The sequence below is a fragment of the Phaethon aethereus genome, assembly GCF_964289735.1.
Source record: "Phaethon aethereus genome assembly, chromosome: 4".
In the NCBI taxonomy this organism is placed as follows: domain Eukaryota; kingdom Metazoa; phylum Chordata; class Aves; order Phaethontiformes; family Phaethontidae; genus Phaethon; species Phaethon aethereus.
In genome coordinates, this window is record NC_138578.1 from 29,086,871 (window position 1) to 29,105,596 (window position 18,726).

The 18,726-nt window shown below is 39.7% G+C and overlaps 1 protein-coding gene across 1 annotated transcript; it reads left to right on the plus strand.

Moving 5' to 3' along the window:
• LOC309404999 (sodium/hydrogen exchanger 9B2-like) lies at positions 1-14,326 on the plus strand (the record flags this gene model as incomplete). Its single annotated transcript, XM_081999673.1, has 11 exons — positions 1-93; positions 1,720-1,903; positions 3,453-3,623; positions 6,331-6,473; positions 7,177-7,304; positions 8,200-8,375; positions 8,903-9,009; positions 10,212-10,361; positions 12,651-12,759; positions 12,966-13,102; positions 14,087-14,326. 11 exons carry the CDS (start codon positions 1-3, stop codon positions 14,324-14,326), a joined length of 1,638 nt encoding a protein of 545 aa, XP_081855799.1.
• Between the last annotated feature and the right edge of the window lie 4,400 nt (positions 14,327-18,726).

Genomic DNA, 18,726 nt, shown 5'->3' on the forward strand with positions numbered 1-18,726 from the left:
ATGGTGAAGGAGGATATTGTAAATGACAGTGAAGATTCTAAGCCACCAATATGTGAGAGAAATGGCATGATTCCCATGCATGAGCAAAGTGAGGTAACTAATTAGAATCTCAAAGTACAATTTTAGTCAGAGGGAACCCTCCTTTTCCTTTCCTTTTTCCTCCTACACCTGTTAAAATCCCTACATCTGAAGGGAATACAAAGAGAAGTCTCCTCAGTGGGAATTTCTTACAATTAACAAATGTTCAGTTTTCAGAAGTCTGTGGTGTGTTGGATTGCTGGAAATCAGTGGTTGCAATTTCAGCTTGAATTGGAAAATGCATCAGCATACATTTTACAATCAGCTATGGAAGAGAATTATGTGGACGTTAAGATGGCTGCTTTGGTTTCAAATTGTGCCTGTTGGTCCACTTGCTGGAAGTTGTTCATGAGTATCTTCCTTTTCTTATCTAATAAAAATAAGAAACCCCAGTTTTAAACTTCTATATGCATATTTCCAGTGTTCTTGGAAACTTCTCTGGCCTTAAAGATTTGCAATAAATGCAAATAAGAATAAAATTCTTAACATGAAAGGCGCTTTAGAGTAAATGTATAGTGTTAACTGTAAAGATAAGTTCTGTATGGCGTATCTTTATACACACGTATAGCTGGTGATCACAGAATCACAGGGTAAATAAATAAGTAACTCCATCCTGAAAGCTCACAAGATTTGTGTTCCAACTGTGACTCTGAGTAAGGGAGTGTGTGTGTATAAAAAAATATATATACACGCACACACACACACACAAAATCAAGAGAGAGGAGACAGAAAAATAATTGGAAATGTGGAACTATTACTGGAGGAGGGCCAAACCACAGTATAGGCAAGAATTCCATGTCCATGCTATGACAATGAGCTGACATGAAGGTGAATAATCATAAGGGAAGGTAGATGATTAACTTGTCAAAAATAAGGACCCTAAAATTGAGAAACATATCCAAAAATGGTCAAAAAGTGCTTTGGCTATGAATATGGATAAGTAGATGAATCAGTATAAGAGAACAGCTTCAAGGAACCATTCTTCAAGGAAATAACTCCCAGGGTAGTATTTCTTCATCTCTACCTTGATTTACCAGCTTGAGCCTTCCAGCAATGGATCATGTGAGTAATGCTTGCACTGGCCAGGTGTTCTGTTTCTTTCATCTTTGTCTAATCATAAGTATGTCTTGTTATTTTGGTTCAAGGCTTTGCAACAGAATTTATTTAGGAATTATATTAAAGGCAGTGTCTCACTGGAATGATGCTAATTGTTAACTGTATTGTGAAATCCATTCCGGAAGCAGAACCTTATAAAATTGTAGAAAATATTAACACATATTTAGCTTGTACACAAGACAAGCTGAACCTGGCCTGTTAATATCGTTTCTTCATCAAATATGCTGATATTTGTGCTGACCAGGTGCTATTTGTACTGGGACAGGAGTCCTGTCACTTGCAGATAAAAAGGCAAATGTCCCGCAGTCTCTCATATGCAGTTCTCTGTGCCATGCAAAAACAAACACATAGCCCAAAACCCCAAATTGTAGTACAAAGCTGAACCATTCCTACACTAATTGTTTAGTTAATCTAGTCTTCTGTAGACAATGTGGATCTTGTGCATCACAGCTGATTTCAGGTCTTATACGCTACTTCAAATGTATACGGTGCTGCTTCTGAGAGAGTCTCATTGTTTTCATTCAGGAGGGACCAACAGTAGATGCCAAAGGTACTGATGGGAATATACAAACAGAAGAAACTGCTCTCTTGAATCATTGTGCTCAGCAGCCCCCGGAACCCATAGCAGGGTCTTCAACACCTGCAAGAACATGGAGGCAAATATTTACTTGTCCACCTCAGGGTTTACTGGCCCAAACAGTGACAAATGGTATGTAAGAAAGACAGAGTTTAATTAAAATGAGAAATGGCAAATGAAGTACTCGTTTCTCTGGATGTGATGATATCTGTCCACTGGCCTTGCAAAATAATGAAGGGAAACAGCTATGTTTTACATAACGCACTTTTGTTTTAATGTTTTAGCAGAAAAAAAAGAGGTGAAACAAAGATTTGAATATATAGGTTTTGTTCCTCCATCCTCTCTTCTGTGTTTAACATGGTAGATACGTTTTTGCATTGCAAATTGTTTTCATCAGAAGAAAGACCTCTTAATTCTCATCTTGATAGTTCATTTTGGTGTGAGAGCATTAAGACGATTATAAACACAGTGGTATTTTGGGCACACTGGAGGACTTTTTGTTGAATTAAGGCAGTGATACCTTCTTTTGTTCCTTAATAGCCCCACCTTCTAAAGCCAAGAAGCCTAACTGCAAGGCAAACTGACCCATTCAGTTTGAGATTTGCCCTACACTGAAGGCTCACAGAAAAGAATGCCTGGCTAACTAGTTATTTCAGACTTTTCCTAACAATAAGACACTTCCTGTGGCTTTGACTGCTTCCACAGTCTTCTCTCTCACTTGGGATTCTTAGGCTATTTCAGACTTTTCCTAACAAAAGATACTTCCTGTGGCTTTGAAAGCTTCCACAGCTGCTATCTCACTTGGGATTCTTAGGCTTTTATGTTTGGAAATATACTGGTCTTCCCTTTGCCACCTGTCACCCTCAAATAAGATTAAGAAAAATCCAATCTGAAAATGCAACGATACATTTTCTTACGATTATGAGAAGAGAGATTTATTCAACACATTTTTTCCTCTCCTTCTGTCGTCTGCTTTTATATCTGTGCATGCCTGTTCTTGTTGGATAACTGTAGGAACAGATTTGGGAACCTGGAAAGAGCATAATATTTTCACATATTTTATAATATTTTCACTTAATGTTCCTGTAATATTTTTCAGGATTTTTTCCCTGTGTATTATCCCTCTTTGATTGCTGTATTGAGGGAAGTACCTGTACTGCTTTGCACTATCCAGAGACATGACCGTCTCAGAATTTTTTTTTTTTTCTCCCCAGGGATAGCAATGTATTGCCCAAGCACATCCGTTCAAAAAATTATACTCAAATTCTTTTAAAAATTAGACTGTAGCTGCAGTCATTAGCTCTAAGATCTGCGACGCTGTACAGCAGCAGGTTCTTACTGAGTTCTGAAGCAGCTGAAGGAAGATAAGCAAATGCAAGATAAGTTAGTGAAAGTCTGCTTTAAGTTTGGCACCAAGTGCTTTCCACAGTGGCCCAAGGCTCATTCAGAACCTAATGATGTTCCTGTTACGATTTTTTATAGCATCTGTAAAATCAGAACATCAGTTTAGAGAGTGTCAAAAATTAAACATGTTATGATTAAACTAATTTTTCAGGTAAGTGATTTTATTTCTGAAAGTTATGGTACCTTTTTCATTAGTAGAAAAACAGATGTGATCTATTAGCAAAGAAAGTTGTCCCTGAGAGATGATTAAATATAAATATTTCTTGTTTTGTTCCAGTTGCAGTCGTGGTCCTGGTTTGGGCTGTGGTTTGGTCCATCACTGGGACTGAGTGTCTCCCAGGTGGAAATCTGTTTGGAATTTTGTTTCTTTATTTTTTTGCTGTCATTGGAGGTAAAATTTTTGGATTAATTAAAATACGAACACTACCCCCTCTCCCTGCTCTTCTGGGTAAGATATCCTTCATTCTTTTCTTCCTACATACTTGTATTGTTTAAACTGTCAGGTGATATCTGCATGCTACGTATGTTTGGATTGGGAACAGACAAACTGTCATGCTCCAAATCTGTAGCTTTTTGAAGTGACTCTTATCTGGTCTCTCTGAGAAGGTGCAAAATTCCCACAGCTGGCTCAAGTGAAATTGTTTGTATGTTACTAAAGCGCTCCTCTTAATTCTCTGGCCCCCAAAGAATTTTAAACCTACAAATTCACAGGTTATAGTCCTTCAGTCCCCTTTCACAGTTACTTAAAATTTGTGTTTACTAGCACCAAACAGTAGTCTTAATCTAGACCACCTGTTACAGTAGAATAATTAATTCATAAGGAAATTATTGCTGAGCTGTTTCGCATGTATCTGACACAATGAAAATGTTTTCCAAACAAAACACTGCAGGAATTCCCTACTACTGGTAATCCAAAGCAATTTTTCTTCTCCTTCCCTTACCTCAAGATAACTGAAATCTGAGAAAATAAATATACCACAAGGAGTAATTCTTCTGAAGAGTTATGTTGAATCAATCATAATATTGTTTTTCATATCAACATCTTATTTTACATAAAAATGCAAAATAGAAATGGGAGATGAAAATGACGTTTATTCTGACATCATTGGAACCTTTTCAGACTTCTTTCCTAGAGGAGGGTTTGTTTAGATGGGTGCAATATTGTGAAGTGCTGTGATGTCAGCACAGCTGAAAAATGAAGCTCCAGGTTCTTCACCAGCTGTACGCTGCGCCCTTGCTATGCTTAGTGTGTAAATGAGTAAAGCTGTTGACAGTAAAACTTCATGGCAGAGTAGGCTACAAATACCTGCTTGTAGTGCACGGATGTGACTTAGTAACCTGCATAGCTGGTGATGCACTTAGCCCAAGCAGCACTGCTTACAGGGGGCTGGATAGCTTCACATACGGCCGTGTCCGGGCACCCTGCGTGTTCTTGCACTGCTTAGTTTCACGAGCGAGAGAAAATTCAAATGAGGGAAGTTTTGCATACGGCATGCATGCTGGCAATAATATGAATACAGAATGTAACACACAGGGAGTCTGCCCTTTTGAAGTAAACACCCCTTAAAAAAAAAAAGCTTCTGACTGTTTGGATTCTGCTTTTTTTTAACTCTATCTGTATCTAAAGGCTATGAGTTGAGCATGAAACTTGTCAGCCAGGTAATACTGAACAACAGAAACTTAAGCATGACAGCACCTGGCAGTTGCTTAGGTCAGAGTTCACTGTTGAGATCCCCAGTCTTTGAGGAAAATTGGAGGAATCTATGAGTCAGAGGAGATAGACAATATTTTTTAATATTCTTTTTTACACTAAAAATATGAATCTTGTACTCAAACATGCCTTTAATCCACTCGTGCTAGGTGCAGTTGAGTGTAATGTGGCTGGCTCAGCAATTAAGCACCTTATAGTGAGCCTCTGTCTCAGGAAAAAGGGAGTGAAATTGCAACTGAAACAGTCATATAGTATATTTTAGCCATATATTGCAGAGAGGTTTTTGCAGCAGGCAACACAGAGCAGAACAGTGAAGATATCCCCTGAGGTGGAGTTTTTTGCTTTAAGTAGATTTCTAGAGCAGGGTAGCTCCAGTAACTTGGACCTCATGCAAACACTGTAAAGAGCATGTGATCATTATGCTAGTCTGATATAACTGTCATGAGGTACTGCAGATTAATTATGCCACTGTTTTTTTTCCGGGAGGTGGTGGGAAGAGCAATGTCGGAAAGCTTAGTGTGTTCCAGGACAAATGAAGTCCACAGCCAAGGCTCACGCCAAGCTGGGGCCAACCTGAGCACAGCGTTTGTTCACTTTTTGTCTTTTTTGGTTTCCTGTTTCTTAAGGTGGCTAATGTAAAATTATGCCACAAAAATGTATCTTTGAATCATCAGGACCTACAATGAATCTCTGCAGATCTATATATGCAGGTCAACCTTTCCTGTACTTTTCTATGTTCTCACAGAGCTACAGTTCCAATACCTTTGCAGGAAGTCTCTGATTAGACAGTTTTGCTAATATTTGCAAAAGGTTGGATCTTGCAAGCAGCTTAAATAGAGGATAAGACCAAGTTCCTGTTTCCTCCCCTTTTTTTTCTCCCCTCTTTGCATGAGTCATATTGCCAGAGCATTTTAAAATGTCTAAGTTAGTCCATGATTAGCTGTTTTAAATTATATTTCCCAATCAACTCAGCATTATGGTTCCTGTGATACCTACATTTCTTACACCTAAGAGGATTTTTGACAATTTCCAACTCCTGAGATAAATACACAATATTAGATGATCTTCCTCTTTTCATGTTAAAAGAAGCTAACATGCAAAATATCTTTAAGGATGCAGAGGTGTCTGCTTATGGTAAGTGTGACCTGCACCTGGTGAACCAAGCTGAATTCCGTTGACTCGCACTAAAGCAATGTGTCAGCATCCTGCAGATTTATTCATTGGTGACCTAGGGTGTTCTTGGGCTACTTTCATTGCGTTAAACATGGTGCTCTTTCTATGCCTCAGTCCCCATCGTTAAAATAAGGCTAATAATTCAGAACATAAATTGTTTCTCTGTCTCTCATAAATATATAAAATAGTGTCTATTTTTAAGAACTTTGTGCAAGCTTTTAGTGCAATAAAAGCAAATAATTTGACAGGAGCTTATTTGCTTTCATTTAAGGGATGCTACTTGCTGGTTTCCTAATCCGAAATACTCCATTCATTAGTGACATTGTCCAGATAAACCTACGCTGGTCTGCAGCACTGAGGAATATTGCTCTTTCAATTATCTTGACCCGAGCAGGACTCGGCCTTGATCCACAGGTATGGCACCAGCCGTTTGTGTGTGGCAAAGTATACAACAGCCCACAAAAAAAATTGAATAATTGGTTCTGTTAAAAATATTTAACTCTTCAGTCGTAGAAGATCTGCAAATTAGAGTGTTACAGAAAGCATAGTTTTTATTGTATAGACATATGTTAATATTGGCAGTTGGATTTGTAAAGTAGGCAAGCAGTCCTGATTTTATGACTATTTTCCCCCTTGCCTTAAAGAAATTTCCTGAATTTTGTGAGCAGAACATCTTGAGGACATGTGCTCCATCACAGTCATGCAACTCGTGGGATTATAGCAAAAATCTTTTGTGGATGGAGCAAATGACTTCAAGTGACTGTAAGTCAGCTGTGTTGAGGGTGCACTTTTCAAATGGATCCCAGCTAGTCCAGCCTCTCATACTTAATCTGCTCTGCACAAAAAGCCAAACAAACTTCTCTGCCACTCCTTCCTGTGACATGCAGGAACCTTGTTGAATCTAGAGTCAGTGGGTTTCACTGTCACACTTAGAATTTTATATCCAAACCCAGTTGTGCTTGAGTCTTATCTCTGGCTTAGGCCATGTAATCTGTAATATCCTGTACTGCAGCTCAGAGGGGATTCTTTTAAAAAACATATCAGACCATAAATGTGTTTTCTCTCTATAAATCCAAGGGTACTGATGCTAATGTCTGAATGTGCTTTTATGTTGCAGGCTCTTAAGAAACTCAAAGCAGTCTGTTTACGGCTTTCTTTTGGACCATGCATCTCAGAAACATGCGCAGCTGCTGTTCTTGCCTATCTGTTCATGCATTTGCCATGGCAATGGGGATTTATATTAGGGTAAGGGACTTTCTTTTCTCCTGTATGACAAAGGTGCATGTTTTCATGCTACAGTTAAATGGTCCAAGTGCAGTTAGTTCTCTGTACCAAGCAGAGACCTCAGTTTAATGCCAATTAGGAAGCTGTGCTTAGCCCCTGTGGTTGTTTTTGTTGCCATTCATGTCTGGCTCTGTGGCTAATTTGAAGGTCACATTTTCAGGCTCTGGAGGAGTACTTGCATCATTGCTTTTCTATGTTTGTGATCTGGGCACTTGAAGAAAGAACAAGGATGGTGCAATCCCCGAGTCTTCAACCACAACACAAGGGGCTTTTAGGGACAGAAAATGATACCACAATTCATGCTGGAATTCAGAATTTCCCCACAGAGATATGCATGTAGGAGAGTCTTCCTGTCACAAGTCAAGAATAAGGATATGGCATGTTATATTCTGGAGTAATACCCTTGAAGAAGAAACCTTTTCCATCGAGTTCTACCTAAACTGGGGGACTTGGTCCAGACCCATATACTGGAGGCAAGACAGATGAACTTCTTGTCTGTCACACGCTGATTTTTATGAGAAGGAACTGGGCTAATGAGTCATAAGCATGTCTAGACCAGGTTCCTAAATTGGACAATCAAGGCATATATCAGGGGAGCATAACTGGCTTGCAGCGTAGACTGAAGTCTTAGTCTGCGGAACCCTTTACTTTAAATACTATTGAGTTGAGCAGGAAGTAAGAGCTGATTGCAGATCTGCATGGAAATATCCCTGCTTGTACTTAGCGGGGGAAAATAAGGAAAAATACCTAATGTAAAGGTCTGTTTGTTTATACTTTAAAAGAATTGGGGTCAGAACATTTTGAAGTTTAGTTCAGTGTTTTCTTCTTAAGAGAGTCTGAACCTGTGTGTTTTCAGTTTTGTTCTAGGTGCAGTCTCCCCTGCTGTGGTGGTTCCCTCAATGCTGATTCTACAGGCTGGGGGATATGGGGTAGAGAAAGGTGTCCCGACTTTGCTAATGGCAGCTGGCAGCATTGATGACATTCTGGCTATTACAGGCTTCAACACTTGCCTTGGGATGGCTTTCTCTTCCGGTATGCTGGTTAATCTGCACGTAGTGAAATCCAGAACAAACAGTGATATTTTGAGGAATGTGTGCTCTGTTATGACTGACTGGTTTGTAACTTAATGACATCTCCTTATAAAGTTCATGCGTGGACGTGAATATTGAGAGGGCAATGACCCATGATCAAAAGTCTTGGTGTAACATTGTCTGCTCTGAGTTGTGGGTCACATCAGCTTTCAGAGAAGATTTTTCCCTGTCTGCTCCCTCAGTTTGCCAAGTCTGGTGCCTGCATGCCCAGCATAAGTACTGTCAAATTTCCATGGGTTTGGCAATGTTCTTGCTGTGGCTCTTTCTCTGGCTTCTCTGGCATTCTTTCTTGGCATGAACTTGCACTACCCAGTTGTTTCAGGGTCATAGGTTCCTTTCTGAGCCCCTTTATCCCCAAGTAATTTAAAGCAGACACTGTCCTAGAATCACCCTTATAGGTTTGCACTGTGGTTTGTGCATGAAGGGTCTGTGTATGGCTTACTGAGCCTATTTTTCTTTGCCAAATAGGTTCTACTCTGTACAGTGTGCTCCATGGAGTGCTGGAGGTTGCTGTTGGCATAGCAGCTGGGGGGATTCTGGGAATGTTTGTTCGATATTTCCCAAGCCATGATCAGGTAAAAACCCAGTAAAAAAAAAAAAAAAAAAAAACAACCCACCAAAAACCACACTTATAAAATAAAGAGTCTTTGCTAAGGGATGGTATTCTCAAGTTACTCAAGTTACTCATTTTCAAGCTTCATGTGAAGCTGCTTTTGGCGAAAGCTGTGTACAGCACTAACAGCTTCCAGGTTGCAAAGCCTATCAAGTGAGGATGTGTTTTATAGGTGATTACTTGTTTACTGCAACAACAACAATATACAATCTCATAGTGTTCCCTGATGCAGAGTTTGGAACCCAGCTGGCCATCCTGCTCTCCTTGAAGGTGGTAGCAATCTCAGTACCTAAAGGAGAAAGGGTCTGATACCTATTTCAGGCAGTAAAATAATCACCAGTTAGTTTGATGTGCAACACTTTTACTTCTGTAAGATGTTTCCATTAGGCCTAAGATTAAAAATGAGTAAAGCAGACAGATCGTGGGCTTTAGGTGATTCAGCATATCATTAATGCTAATGAGAATGTGTTACTTTCAATGAAAATTAAAAGTATAAAGTGATAGATGAATTTACTATCAAGAGGCCATTAAGTGAACAGAAAATTGTGGAAGAAAGTAGGTATGTTCTGGACTACTGAAGTAAATTTGCAAAGCATCTATTGCCCTCAGAAGGATGAAATTTTCCTCTTATTAAATAACATAAGAAGTGTGTTACAGGAGCCAAACAGATAAATGGAAATGGGGAACAATGGCAGAGATATAACTGTCTGCTGTGAAATGAAATAAAATTAGACTGTCCCTGTCAAATGTTTGACTTGTCCTTTAAAAATACCTAGTGGCAAGGATTTCACCTCTCCTTGGATAAACTGTTCCAGTACTTGACTGTACAGGTAGAAAATCCTGTTATCACAGAGTTGAAGCAGCGCTGTTAGAATAGAGCATCATGCTCCTTGTGATACAAAAAGCCTTTTGACAGTAAGAATCTTGGATAGGCAGAGGAAAGAAAATACTAAATTTCCAAAATTTTAATTTCTTAGGAATTAATGTCTGACAAAACACTCAACTGAATAGTTCAAGTCTCACTTGAAAGTTTTGATTCTTTCACAGTGGTTAATGGTAATTGTTATTTTCAAATTGCTATTTTTAAAATTAACAGCAGTAACCTTTTTTCCTCCATTTCTAAAAGCAATTTACTTTTTTGTTTGTTTCTTTCCCTGGCTGCAGGCATCTCTGGCATGGAAGAGGTCATACTTTGTACTTGGGCTATCAATGTTAGCTGTTTTTGGCAGCATCTACTTTGGCTTCCCTGGATCAGGAGGGCTCTGCACATTAGTCTTAGCTTTTGTTGCAGGTGTGGGATGGTCTGATGAAAAGGTGAATGTTTACATAAGAAGCATACCATACCAGCACTCCTTTGAATGTACAGCTTGCCAGGAGTGGTAAAGGTGCATTGATGAAGCTTTAGGTGTTGTACAGATTAAAAAAACATTCTCTGTTTGTTTACAAAGTCTTTAACATTTAGCATCACAGAAAGTTACCATGTATGTGAATATATATTGATACAGAGTCCTAACATACTGACAGAGAAAAGCTTACAAGCTTTTGTTAGACATCTTAAGCCATATAAAGGAGACTTAGTTGTCAAGGCATTTGACTAGGAATCCAAAGCTTTAGTCCCCGCTCTGTGAGTGTCTGTAAGCTTACACAGTCACTTTATGGTAAGATTTACAAACAGGTGCCCAAATACAGTTGTACGCATGGCCTGAATACCCTGAGCTTTTGTTCCCTGGGGTTTTGGGGGGTGAAATGGAAAACAGTAATTAACCATGCTCTCTCATCTTTCCCAAATCCCAGCCAGTGTATTATGGATAAATTAGAGAGCAAGATGTCCACAATAAATGGTGATATGAAGACATATAAAAACCATACAAAAGACTGCTTTTTAGTCACTTACTGTTAGCTGCTAAGCCTGCTTCCTCTTACTGTTGCTGCCCTGCTGCATTTCTGTACCCTGGCATGTCTCACTGCCTCTTTTGCTTGATTCCATCTACACTCAATGTTTTGAGGGCATCTTTCTCTCCACAGCTGTAGCCTTGTGACATGCAGTAGGAGAAGAGGAGAAAGGAAAGGGCATCAGGTATAGCAGAGTCAACATTATTATCCCCATCTAGATCCTGACTTCAGTGTGATCTCAAGGTTTGTTAAAACAACAAAAAAGAAACCATGGTTTCTGTTTAAAAGTATTACATTGTTGTCCAATTTTAAAAGACGAAAAACTCATCTTGGGACTTAAGTACTTAAGGACATTACAGCTGATAAAGCTCTCTATTGAAAAGCTTTTAAACAGCTTCAGAAGGAAGGACCTTAAGAGTATATGCAGCTTATAAATGCTTGGTTTAAATTATGTTCAGTGAATGAAGCCGCTTGGCCTTGAGGATGTTGATTTCAAATGCCTTAGCTCTTTATCAGATACGGAGTTGTCTGCATACTGTATACTCAATATATTACCAAGATTTTCCTGCTGAGCTTCTCAAAGGCCACTGCCTCATGCTGTCACTTGGCAAATACTGTCCACAGAGAACAAGGAACATTGTACCTATCGCTGGAACAGTTAAATGGGCGGTAAACAGACTGAAATAATGCTAACATCTATAAAGAGAATTTTTTTTTTTCCCAAAACCAGGAAAGGATGAGATAACAAGGAGAAATGAGGCAAATAAAGAAAAATGTTTAGAAGTCTGTATATTTCCACTTCATTCTCTCTCAGGTTACAGAAGTTTTTGTGTTGTAGTCCTCTACCATTCCATTGATGAAGAGCAAGAGATGTTGCAGGATCAGCCCCAGAGAGAACACCAAGGACAAGACAAGTCTAGGCCCTGGCCTGATTATTAAGTGACAGAGCACTGCACTTATATTTTCCACACACTCCAGCCTGAAGGTTCATTTGCTATTGTAGAACCCACTTAATTGAAAAATAAGTGCTATTAGATATGCTATGTCTACCTTTTCACGTAAGTGGAAGATTCCTGTCTATCCTGGCAGCAGTTGTTTTAGGAAAATTGTTAGGTGTAAAGTTCAAACACAAGGAGAAAAGATGGCTTTGCCCTTGTGCAGTACATCATGCTGGAAAGTTCAACACTTTTTACTAGTATGGGTTTCCAGACTTGTTCAGTCTAACTTTGCTTCTGCTGACATGGCCACAGGCCTCTGAGTGCAGCATGAGTGGAGTTAGGTCATGACTGAAACTTTTGAGAGTCTGACTCTGCTCAGATGCGAATGGAAGAACATGTTTAAGCAGCAGTTCCCAAAGGCTCAGACACTTCATAGCAAAGCTGTTCAAATTACCTCTTCCTAAATACTAAATATCAGCTATGCTTTATTTTCCTCCTTTCTGCAAAATGCTCTATTACTGTTCAAACGTCAGTGGTCTTTATTTCTCTTCTTGAGATAGCAAGCATTTATTTACTAGCAGAGCTAGACACACTCTGACCTTCAAAAGTTGTACAATCGATTTTGAATCTTTTTAGTATTAAGTCAAAGGAGGAGGAGCCATTCTGACCAATCTTTATGATACATTTTCACTTTGTCCTTTGATTAATTAAATGTTGTGTCTACTTGTCCATATTTTTGTGAATTTACAGATTATTTTTGTTTTCATTGCAGAGGGAAGTAGAAAAAATTGTCGCAGTTGCATGGAATATCTTTCAACCTTTTCTTTTTGGTTTAATTGGAGCAGAAGTGTCTGTTTTGTCTCTTAGGCCTGAAACTGTTGGTAAGATCACTCATTCATTATCTAGTTTTCATGACTGGCTTCCAAAGAATCCCTGTAAAGATACCTAAAGCAAGGCAGACTATGGCTGCCCAAAGAAACCCCAAAAAACAAAACTCAACCCCGCTGTGAAGCTACAGTTTTAGGAGGATTATTCTCCTAGGGCATCTATGCACAAAAGTACTGAGAAGTGTTTGTCTTTGTTGCAGGACTCTGTGTTGCTACATTGGGCATCGCCCTAGTTGTGCGAATCACAGCAACGTTCCTGATGGTGTGTTTTGCTGGGTTTAATTTCAAAGAGAAAGTATTTGTCTCATTGGCATGGATTCCCAAAGCCACTGTCCAGGTAAACAGTCCAACATCACTCTCATTCCAGGCTAGATCTGTTGTGCTTAGAAAGCTCCTCATAATTAGCACAGCACTAAACAGGGAGAAGGTCAAGCTCTGTAACAGCAGACTTTAGTATATGGACAGTTCGTATTCTAAACTGTACTAAGTCTGCTTGAAAAGTGCATGGAGAGCCTTCTGTGTGAAGGTGTTTTTGCTTATATCCTGCGTTGTACACTTAATGACAGAGAACTGCGCCTATATCGTAGGAAGTTTAACTATTTCTCAGCTATTGCAGGTTGTTGTGCCTTTGCATACCGATTCAGAGAATTCTCAAAACAAAGGTAAAAGTGTTTCCCTCTTACACCACATGAAATGTCTGCAGGGACAGTCACACCGGAGGCTCAGGATGGGTTTTCAGTTTGTAGTCATTTTTGTAACGGATAGTCTGACAGCCGTATTGCTAGAGAAGCCTCAGGCTGGCTGCATTCCTGCTCCTTTATTTCAGTGATCATTAAGTCATTTAGACTTCGCCTCAATAGCATGATTAATTGCAAACAGAAGTTAATCATCAGAACAGGCAAGGATTATTGCAAGATTTGTGAATTAATTTTTCAGAAGCTGCTACTGGTCTTCTGCTGTCGGGACACTTTCTCAAGGTGTGGCATTTTAACAGCTGTAATATGCAATATACTGGTCCATTTCTGTAATTGTGTATTCTCCAGAAATTTGGATAAGATGACAGCTAAGCAATGTTCTTTGCAGGAGGGAACCACACAGATAAACTCATTAGCTTGGGAAATTCAACATGTAGCCAAGTGAAAATTGTTCTCATAGGTGTGATAAAACATTTACTTTTCTATGTACTGCCTAGAAATGAATGGGTTAAATATACTAAAAATGTCAAATTTACGTTAAATGGTGACTGATGATTAGTTCCTTTTTTCCTCTTTCAGTGGTAAAGGTTACTTGCTCCATCTCAGCAATGTTTTATTTCCTCCAGGCTGCAATAGGTTCCCTTGCCCTGGATACAGCGAGAAGTCATCAAGATGAGCAACTGGAAAAGTATGGAATGGATGTACTGACAGTAGCTTTCTTGGCTATCTTGATCACCGCTCCGGTTGGAGCCCTGGTTATTGGCTTGGCAGGGCCAAGACTTTTGCAGAAGGCTCAGACAAACAGCAAGGAGGATGAAGAAGGCGCTGAGGTTGGAGAAGTGTCAGAGGCCTGTGAACATTCGTAAGACAGACATCTACAGGAATATGGTCCTTCAGCCCTTACACTTCTGTTGAGTAAACACAGCATGTCTGTAATCTTTCTGGAGGGAACCAAAACAAGTATCAGTTATGTCTGCCATTGTAAAAACAGCCCTGGTGGAGTTTTATAAAATATTTTTATGTGTTGATGGTGCCTTAAGAGATGAAATAGCTAAACATGCAGTGAATAGGCTGGCCAGGCAGTGAGTCACTGAGAAGTTAGCAGTCAATGCTTACTTGAAATGTGTGGGTGTGAGGCCAGGGAAAGGATCAGAATTGTTCAGGCATGGAGTGGAGTCATGAGATGGAATATAAATAGAAGAAAATGAAGACTAATATGAATAACTTCTTGATGGTTGAAAATGGGCCATAAGATGACAAGTTCAACAGCTCAAAGAATGCAACTTCTGAATAAGAGACTGGTGATGCACGGTGAACAAGTCCTGCCAGGGGTTGATGATTCCCCTTCTTTCCTCATTTGAGTTCCAAAACTTGCCTTTTCCTATTGCTGTTCTTCTTTTACAACTCATGCACTCCTTTGTGCCTTCAAGGGACTGTCTGCTCTGCAAGAAACAGCAAGTGGTACTTATGTGCTGAAAGAGACAGCTGAGTCCGTCATGGACTGTGGTAATACAGGTGTTGCTGGTGCTAGTAGAAAAAAAGACTGAGCTTGAAAATGGGATGAGGGTTGTGGGAAGGCTCTAAGGACTGGGAGAGGGTTATATGGGATTGGGATGGCTGCTTCCTCACCTGTATACCTCAGCCTTCACACAACATGATGTCAGGGGAGGGAAAGCCAGCTCTTCAGCCACTGAGAGTGGCTACATTCTTGTGCTGGCCACTGTAGGACAGAGGGGAGAGCTCTTCTCAGGTGGGGTTTGCTGACAGGGCAAGACCAAGGTGGCAAAGAGTTGCCCCTTTCTTCCTCAGCTCCTTTTGGGGAACTATGCAGTAGCAGCAGACCTCTTCTCAAATCAAGATTCATGGGTCAGCTGGGATCTCCTGTTGCTTTGTCCTAACTTGAATATTCATCTGGCTGAGAAAATGCCATAATCAGGTCCTTCTCACATCTTCATCTGTATAACTGCAGCAAAGAAAACCAGGTATTTGCTAAAAATACAGCCAGTTAATGCTCATTTTTCCAAGAGGTGGCTGGCTGGATTGACCGGAAAGTGGAGGCCTCTCAGATTTGCCAGGGCATTTTTTACCTCTGATGCAGAAAACTAACATTCTTTAAATGAACGGCCTTGAAAATGCAGTGCTGAGACAGGTGGTGCAAAGTGAAAGGAGCCTTCAGAAGGGCTGCTGTGTGAAGGCAGGTGTCATGAGGAAGCAGCGTTCGGGGGACAGCACTAGCACCCTCAGCATGTACACACAGATCCTGTGGGTCTTTCCAGAAACACAAGTTGTGTGCGGCTGTGGATCATGGTTGTGACTGGCAACACTTGTGTCAAATATCATGCCAAAGTATTTCACCAGGGGGAGCAAAGAGCTCAAATGTGGTTTTCTTCATTTTATTTAATATAGATGCGTCCTGCACAGTCAGTTGCAATATAGTTCACATTTGATTTTTCCTGTTCCCAGAGAGTTTCCTTGCTGTTCTCCTTGACTATCCTAAAGCCAGGAGTAAACTTCCTCTGTTGATCAAAATTCTGCTCTTGCCTTCAGCTGTGGTATCAGTTAGGGTTTAGTATTGACAGATGCTAGCAAGTCTTTCTTATTCTGCTACGTTTTGCACAAGTAACTAGCTCCAAGTAGGTCATTTCCAGCTCCATTCTGAGGCATGGAGTCTGTACAGCATCCCTCAGAAACTGAAAGTTTTATTTTGTTCGTTTTTTAGTAAGGATGTTAGATTGTGCCTGTAATTGAAGTGGACAATGCCTTCCTGCAGATTTCCATGCTACAGTTCACTGAACTCAGTTTACAGGATACTGTATGGAATACATTTGATGTGTCTAGATATTTTTGGCATTAGTAAGAATTAATCAATTCTATTTTAGCTTTTATACTTTCAATATGCAACACAAAAATGTACAAAAATGCTTTTAAACAAAAAATGTCTGAAACTATTATTTGCAGAGTGTCTCTGTATATAGGTTACTTATAGCTCAGTATTTGTGCCTTTGTATATGCCCTCCTCTCCAAGCCAAAAAGAAAGCTTCCTGAAAAGTATTTAAGGTTCATAGCCTGCAATTCCAGCACAGTGATAAAAATAGCAGGAAATACTTCGGTAAGTTTTTCCCCTAGCAGTGGTCAAGTACATTGACATTTTTCTTACTATACACACTGCTGTTCTCTCTTCCACCTGTGCTTGGTGGTTATTGTGTCAGCCATTGACTTCTGTGCCTGTTCTGCCTACTGTGCTCAGCTAACAGAGGCACTCTGTTACTTAAACAGGGTAGTTTTAATAGGAGGTTCCTGTATTTGGAAATTCTAATGTCTGTAAACCTAACTGATGAGGGAACATGGTGTTTGGTTCATCAATGACTGTCTATAAAATAATTCTGCTTGAGTGAAACTTACAGGAGTAGAAGCTTTATGTAGTACACTTTTTCATAAAGATTTATAAAAAGTAGAATCCTCCTGCAGGATGGGATCACTATGCCAAATTCGGAGTCTGTTCAATAACAGAAGTGTGACATGTAAGGATTATACCCCCCTAAATCGGAACCCAACCTTAAGCATGCAAGCAAACCTCTGACAAACAGCCCCTGTTCATGCTAGCCTCTAATGCTTGCTCACTATCGTGACAGCATCTCATAAATTGTATTTAGCATGTTCCCTTAACCTCACTGCACTTTCATTCATTAGATCACTCCCACCATTCTGAGTGCTTGAATAGCTATACCACTGAAAAGTATCTTCTTGTTCTCTAAATAAAATTGAATCAATTTTCCTTTCCTTGCATCCATGTCTGGATGTTTCTCACAAGACCCCTTTCCCCTGGCTTTTATTAAAAATTCAAAAAGAATCAGGTTGAAGCTATTACACAGACTTGCCAGCTCTAAAATGAAAGCATTAGTGCTTTCTAATGCTCCTCTCCTTGCCTTCCAGAAAGGAATGAAACATTTGCATCTTGTCATGAAAAGAAATGTTATATCAGGGCTAAGAACCTCTGAGACTATTTTTTTTAAATAAGTATTGTGACAATTTCAGCTGATTTTAAATAGCAGTTCACTTTGAGAGATACAATTTCACTTTTTATCAGAGTGAGTTTGTGTGGGCACAGTCATGACATTTACGATCACCTCCCTTCTAACAAAATGCCATGAAATCATTCATAAATAATGCATAAATTCAAGCCAATAAAATCTTAATGCCATGCCCCTCCTCTTATTTGCAGGAAATAAAATTAGAGCACAATCTGCAGTAAACTATAACCAGAGGAGGCCCGCTGTCAAGCAGACATGATCACAGGCATAATGCGGGAGAGTATTGAGCACAGTAAGCATGTGAGGTTCCAGAAGGTTCACAAGAACCTCTGCAGCAGAAGGGTCTGACAGCACAGCACGCACCTGGCAGTGAGCAGCAGGCAGAGTTACAGCAGGCAGCATATGGGAAAGGACAGAAACTGGCCATCTGGAAGCAGTGGGTCGCACAGGCCAGGGGATGCAGCGATAATGTAATTATAATCATTGCTTTCCCTCTCTTTTTTTTCAGCCAAACTGAATGTTTTAGGGAATTTAGACTTAAGTTAAAATTAACTATGAAACATTCACAGTGCAATACAGCCACAAAACAGTGAATGATACAGTATTTGCGTTTTGCTTTTTAAATAAGAGTGCAGAAGATAAATTTTGTGCCAGCTGCACTTCAAGTAATTTACTTTGTCCAGCAGTTGCCAGGAGTCAGACACCTTTATCTAAATGTATTTGTTTTACAAGTTTATTTGTAGTCTACTATAGCTATTGTTCAAATTCATAATCAAAAGAAAGGTAAACATTACTACTATTCCTGTTGAGTAAAAAGGTGTGTCATGACACGCTAAGGTCAGCTTCCCCCTTTTGTATAAAGACTGTGAAGATGTGGTCTGCTGCCTCAGTCCTGGTCTTTATTAGCATTAGGGGCAAATGTATCCCTTTGTGTGGAACTTCCAAATTAGGTTAGAAAAGTGATTCAGTGCCAAGACATGACCAAGCACATCCTAGCAGGTAATTGGTTCAACTCTCTCAAGTAGTGGTGAGATACAGGGCTCTGTTGACACTGCAGTCCTTAGCTAGCTGTCTCCTGCGAAGACTGAATATAAGATGCTTAGTAATGTTATGGATTTTCCTCTCTTACTAATCTTATATCCTAATGTTTACAGTTTGCTCATCCATTAAGTTAAGAAAGACCACCATGAAGCATTTAAATGTTAGAGACTGTACCATGGTTCTATAACAGAGTC